The 7,133-nt window shown below is 35.8% G+C and overlaps 1 protein-coding gene across 1 annotated transcript; it reads right to left on the bottom strand.

The window, feature by feature from the left end:
• LOC18785863 (probable phytol kinase 1, chloroplastic) lies at window positions 4,271-7,133 on the bottom strand. Its single transcript, XM_007218658.2, has 5 exons — window positions 6,696-7,133; window positions 5,734-5,801; window positions 5,477-5,608; window positions 5,273-5,388; window positions 4,271-4,936 (listed from the first exon to the last, which is right to left on the bottom strand). The coding sequence occupies exons 1-5, from the start codon at window positions 7,002-7,004 to the stop codon at window positions 4,635-4,637; spliced, it is 927 nt and encodes a 308-aa protein (XP_007218720.1). The 5' UTR covers window positions 7,005-7,133; the 3' UTR covers window positions 4,271-4,634.

Raw genomic sequence — 7,133 nt, 5'->3', positions numbered from 1 at the left:
ACCAATTTTCTTGCAACCTTTTATGAACTTTCTCTTGTCTTTTCGTATCGAAAACTTTGTTTGCTTGCCTTAAGTGTCGAATATTGTGTGTGGCAGTTGAATTTGACTCGGTGCAAATGATCTAGATGTTCAGAGGTGAGCGTCACGTAGAAATTATGGTGAAAGTTATTGTTTTTGACATCAAGATGCTTGCTAGTAAACTACAATATGTTGTTTTTGACGTCAAGATGCTTGCTAGTAAGCTACAACATGTCGTTTTTATAGCTACTCCCCCGTCAATATAATAAGGCAACATATGAGGTTGCGGTTTTTTTGTCTAGAGTAGGAGGTAATCACGTCTGGAACCAAACGTGGCCTGAGTTGATTTTTGATATTTTAGCTAGATATAAATCTTTCAATTCATCTCGAATAAAACTCTCTTCGTTTGATAAATAAAAAATAAAATAAAAAATAAAAAATACATATATCCATTTTCTTAATATTAGAAGATATTTTAAATTAAATGTCCTTTCTCCCAATTGATGAAAAAAAGAATAGTTAAGAAACACATGTTTATTTCGTTAATAAATTAGACAGAAATTTAGACCTGTCAGAAACCACTAGAACGAAAATGAAAGGTGCAGAAGATATAAATAGTGGAAATAGTCCTCTTTTATTGGATGGAAATCATAGCAAATATTTCAAATATTTTTTATTATCGACAAATGAGAGACAATATCTATGTGTCGTCCTTCTCTTTGTGGGCTATTTCAGCTGGCCTCAATCGAGTAGCCTCTTTGCTACGGTGCAAAAGCAAATGCGTGTACCAAAAGACCATGACTTTGCGACATGGAATTTCAGGCATTAGCTTCCAACGTCGCCTTCGGTTTAGCCATGAAAGAGAAGAGAGGCCCCATTTGACCTACAATGGTGGTGGTGGTCCTAATGGGATGAGGCATGCTTTCTCAACTAAAACACGTATAACATTTATGATCTCTTGGGTCCGCTGGGGGAAAGATGAGTTTCTTTTTCTTTGAACTTTTTCATGTTCATATCCACCTAACTTTTTATGTTAATTATTTTTGGGTATAAAATTGTGAGAAGTGTGAGATAAGAGTTGCACAACTATAACGTCTTGAATTGCACTTCAAATTATTATTATTATTTTTCACATATTGATTAGGGTAAACCTAATTATATCAATAGCGTCTCTACTATTGTATTAAATTCGGGTCTTGCACAAAACGTTTTATCTAGTGTTACCTGAATTTCTTCAAAGTCTTGAAGCGTACGTGTTTTTTTTTCTGTTCAAAAACTGTATTTTTTGATGTTTGGATGATGGCTTATGGTGTTTAAGAATGTAAAGTTCCAAATCGGGTTCCGGTAAAACTCCACACCTACTTGGCTTTGCAGATAGCTAAATTAGGAACAATATCAGTACCGGTAATAATGGGGGTTGATAGGTCTCTATGAAATCTAACATACCATAATCATGGATTCATGGAATGTAGGTATGGTTCAAAATCCATATATAAAAGAGCACTAGACCCACCAAGAAACTACTTATTAGCTTCCTTATCCTTATTCTCAGTCCACACCAAACATCTAGAACAAGAAGAAAAAAAATATAGATTGCAGAAGAAAAATTAACATGTATTAAACTTATTTTGAAATACGTTAAGCTCTGTAGCCATTTTAATTATTTTTTTTATCAATTTTTTTTAACCTATTTGGTTAGTTATGATAAAAATTAAGATTTTCCAACTAAATCTATCCAAGTATAGCTATTTATCTTAATTTTTATACTAAAGAAATCAGTATTTACTAAAACCCAAAAGAGAAAGATATAAAAATCAGCAAAGAATAGCCAATATAACTTCACATTATTACTCCAAATGAATTTATTAGGGTGGCCATTAACTTCAAATATGCAAAATTCTTCTAATATTTTACAATACATTGCGTTGATCGGTTTTAGTAAAAGTGGCTCCTCTTTTGGGCGGAGCCACCTTAATTGGTGAAAACTTAGAAAACATTGAAGGGGCCAGAGCCACCTCTGGTCTAAAAGTGGCTCCGCTCCTTACAATTAGTGGCTATTTGCGACGCTTTTGGTCAACAGATCCTATCCTGTGGAGACGACTTTTGGCATGTTGTTCAATCAACTAGGGCAACAACAACCAAAGATAAGCCTTCCAATATCATCATCCATTGTCAACGGTCAACCTCATTGTGTTAGATAGCAGTTGATTGGCTTGGATTTTTCATATATTTTTAATTTTATTTATTAATTTATATTTTGGTCTTTGGCTTTTCTTTACATGGACGAATACAACTCATGAGAAAGAGCAAGAACTATAATGACCTCAAAAACCAATGAAGAGGCCCCATTGACTTCAAGCCATACATAATTGAACATGCCATAACTACAAATGTGGCTCCTTTTCAGCATCTTCCATCTTCCACCATATAATTTTTCTTCAGATTCCATGAGAAAATTCAAGTTGCTTGCCCTTTTATGCCGAAAGGAAATACCAAAATTCCAGGGCATCATTCATTAATCTAAGTATTCTTTTAATAACCTTTGACAAATAAATCCATTTTAACGTGACATTTTATAGAAAAATCCTTAAAGAGTTTATTTGGAGAGAAGAACCACCAACTAGCACATGTATCTCGTGAGGGGGGGAAGTTTTATTGGGATCAACTTTGGCTTGAGTGGTTGTTTGACACTCTTGCTGCTAATGTAAACTTTTCAATTCGGCTTTAATAAATTTATTCCATCGATTGATAAAAAAAAGAAGAACCAATTAGAAAATGCAAATGGCTAGTTTAGGATTTTTCTCTCCAAATAAGGTCTTTGAGGGGTTTTTTTTTAAAAAAAAAATTTATTTATAAAATGTCATGTTAGAATGGACCTCTTTGTGAAAAACCCTTTTTAAATGACTTTAAACATGTTTAACATCCTTCATGCTTATCTTTAATTGACAAGGTATAAAGGTAGAGTTACACTAATACCCTCTGAGATTTTCGGTGTTTCACAAACACCCCTTGATGTTTCAAATTGTTGTCACAAAACCCCTTTTCGTTGATTGTTCGTCCAAAAATTGATGATTTCATTATAAAAAAAATTATCCAAATGACAAAATTAACCTCAATAAATGTATGTGCAATCTAAATTTGTCATTTGGAGAAATTTTGTATATAAAATCATCAATCTTAATCAACAGAATTGGGTTTTGTGAAAACAATTTAAAACCTCATAGGGGTGTTTGTGTAATTTATAAAATCTCAGAGAGTTTTGTGAAAAAAAAAACCAAAAACTTCAGGGTAAGTGAAAATAATTCTATGAAGGTGGAATCTTGTAAAGGTGATTATTTGTTCCCACATCCAGAACATTATTGGCCAAGCTTCAACATATAAAGTGCAGTATCATAATTATATATATTATCTGCAAACCAAATGGTTGTGAAACTTTCCTATAAACAGCTTTTGATTATTTTACGTGAACAACTAAGTATATGCTTTAACAGCCTATTATTCTCAGCTCACAACATAAGATTTTTGTTTTTTATATTAATTTTTTTATCAACGAGGGAAGGAGATTCGAACTTGGGATATCTTCCAACATAAATACAACTAAACTAATAGCTAGGCGGGTAGAATTGGGATGCTTAGGAACAATTATATTCTTTGTTTATGATTAATATTTCTATTAAAACCATTTTTGTAGGAAAACGTTTTACAGATAAAATCCTATCATCACACTTTGGCCCAGCTCAGTGTTCTACATTCGATATTAGAGCTACATAAAAATTTGGGCTCAAATGTAGTTTCAATCCGTGTGGGTCAAATGCATCCTACTTGAGTCCATGTTGGTTTGTTTTTTACTTTTGGCCTAAACCTACTCAATCCCTGTGGCGTTTGTTCATGGGAGCAAAGAAAATTGTAATCCCGAGTCTTATCAAACACATGCCCTAAGCTCAAGCAAATAAATAATGTAATCCTGTGCTTGTTTTCAATTTATTCAACACCACACCAAACTCTCGTTTGTGAGATTTGAACTCAAGACTTCCTTTAAAAAGTAGAGACTAAATGTCGTTAAACCAAATGATTTGATATACCTTTAGAATCCGCTTTTAATTTTTTTTTAAACTATGAGCTTGGATGTGAAGAGCAACCAATTGTGGTGATCAAATTGGCATACAAAACCCACCCAAGGTAGGGATTACCTAGGGACACTGCAGAATTGGCAATTGTTAGGCATATATGCAGTTCATAATCCGGAAGCCCATCTGTTGAAGCTACGATGCATTTGAAATTTAGCCCCTAGTCACACAAACATTTTCACTTTTCGGTTACAAAAGGAAATCAAAAGGGGGGAGTAGTCCGAATTCTGATCTTAAATACATGGGTAACTGCTCGCTAAGAATACAAAAACAACTCAGAAAATAAGACCCTTTTTCATAGGATGCCATGAAAATTAGCTAGACACTATTTACCTTGTTGGCTCTAAAATTGGTTTGCTTTTTTGTTTTGCTCTATTTTTGTCAATGTGTCACAGAGCTCAATGGATGCGGTTTCGACTTTGCATACATTCCCATTCACAACAGAGCTTTTAACGCTTAATCACTGCAGAGCCGAACGACAGCTACTCATTACAAAGAGAAACTCAAGTATGCTGCTGCCATGCTCACCAATGGAACAGATATATTGTCATCTAGTACATCTGTAATTGGAAGAGACTCCACTATTGTTGCCACCAGAGAAATCAATGCTACCTTTTCAACTGTCTCGACCCAATTCAATTGAAAATATCCCAGAAATGAGTAATAGTAGAGCATCCCAATGGAAATCACGAACCCAAAAAGAAACATGGATATGCTACCAGCCCAACTCTTTTTTTGATTATAAGGGATCTTTATGGACCCAAATTTTCTTCCCATGATATCAGCAACACCTATAAACAGCGAAGTTGAAAAGGTTATCATTGCACTATTGGAAGCAGTAAGAGAAAATTTTCTTCCATACTACCAGTTATATACAATCGTGTTGTGTGCTTCTCTCTCTCATCACATGACATGCCATGATGAGAGAGATAGGACTAAAACTTACTGCAGCGGGTTCCCTGCCCTCTCTCAAATGATGTGTGACGAGAGATGCATTGCGAGAGAGGGGTAGTGAATGTTACAGGTAAGTTCTTCTCGAGAGATAGACACGTCGTTGTATAAAACTGGTTTTATGGAATAATGAGTAAGGGACATGTGAATTTGGTTGGAGAAACTAGAGAAGTTACCATCCCCACCACACATCATTGCCAAGGAGACCACTCCAACTGGAGACTCACGCCAAAATGCAAGAGCACATAAAATCAAAATCAGAACATAATACAAAGGACCTCTAAGCAACTCCCTGCAGATGTTAAAAAAATGAAGCTAAATCACTCTGGTTTTAGGAAAATTAGCTGCAAGTATAAGGTTTAATTATTGGTAAAACTTACTTTGGGTTTCCTTCTCGAGTGACAGATTTGACTAGTCCTTCATTGGTGACTATGGAGAGGCCATGAAGAAGAAGCCTCAAGCAATTGACAAGGGGAACCACAGTGGCAAAGTAGCGAGCCGCTGTTGAGGTGCTATTCTAGGATGAAAGATGAGCTCAAGTAGTCAAGGAAACTTCTAGCACTGCCCGCTGGGGATATAAAAGAATGAACAACGAACAAGTTGTAGAAATTCTGAACAAAAACAGCAAAAGGGTTACCTGAAAATTGGCCAGGAAAGCATGAAGAGCAGCCCAGACAATATATGCACCAATTTTCTGCTTAAACTCTGCATTCAATTATTGTGTAAGCAAAGAAGAAATGTGAAAAACATCACATGCTACTTAACAAATAAAAAAGTAACACATTACGTATATTACAATTTATATGCTGATGACATAGGTGCACATTTTAAAGAGTAATGCTAACCAAAACACGACGAGTAAAACCCACATATGCCAAGGTGTATACCTCCTAGTGCCTATAACACTTACCAAACACTTATAGCACATTATAAGTGTTATAGACACAAGGGAGGTATACACCTCATTAAGGTAAGTTTTCATCAAACACCACATGCTACGATAAATACCACACGTTATTTATTATGTTTCATTTGCTCACAGTGATGTCCAACTGGCCTAGTGAACGTCTGCAAATTTACTTTAGACCTCAGTTATTTTTAAGAAGTAAAATCCTATTACGTCACCATTTTTTTAAATATATTTTTTATCCAACATTTGTTGTTGATAAGATTTGAACCAAATAGTGATTTTTTTTTTTTTTTTTTTTGGGGTCAAATATTTTTTTTGGACAAATATAGTGATTGGTTTATGTGACAAAAATTTGAGAAAAAGTTATAGGACTATATGCCATTATGGCTTCTTTTCTTTTAAGTAGGCAACTATGGAGCTATTTTTTTTTTTTTTTTTTGGGTAAGTAAATGTTACCCCTTTAGTAAAATACGGTAACTTCTCAACTTTTCAGTAAAAACAGAGAAAAACAGAACAGTGTCAGTGGGGTTGTCCAACTTCCATTTTCAGCATTTCACAGATTCACAATCAAAGTAGCAATCTGTGACCAATAACAGAATAAAAATTCCACAGGGTACCAGAAATGGAAAATCAAAATGGAAACAATTAATTAGAGATTGGAAGAAAAATCAATAGGAGAGCAAAATGACCTGCTGGAGAAGGTTTCGCTGCGTGAGATTGTCGAAGCAGAGGACGAGGCCGTAGGCGCCTGCGAGAACAAACGCGGTGGCTCCGGCGTCCTGCAAGAGGCCATCGGCGGCGGCGCGTAGGGCGGAGGCGGAAAGGGATGGGCGTCGGGGAGCATGCGGCGCACGGTAGAGGACCTGGACACGTGGAAGGGGATGCGGGTAGCTGATAAGGAGGGTGGTGGAGCTGAGGCGATGATGATGGCGCACGTTAGAGAAAGTGGGGAGGTAGAGAGAGGGGGTGCTTGGGGTGAAGGATAAGAGGCTCGTCATCAGAAAATAAAACTCACATCGAGTTCAAAGTAGTCTTTTCCTTATAATGATGGAAAACACAGTGAACGGCACACGGGTTTTCCTATTTTACTATTGACAACTGTACGACATGCTTTGAACCAAGTTTCG

The sequence above is a fragment of the Prunus persica genome, chromosome G2 (assembly GCF_000346465.2).
Source record: "Prunus persica cultivar Lovell chromosome G2, Prunus_persica_NCBIv2, whole genome shotgun sequence".
NCBI lineage: Eukaryota > Viridiplantae > Streptophyta > Magnoliopsida > Rosales > Rosaceae > Prunus > Prunus persica.
Note: the sequence above shows the minus strand (reverse complement) of the source record. Positions and strands in the feature narration are given on the sequence as shown.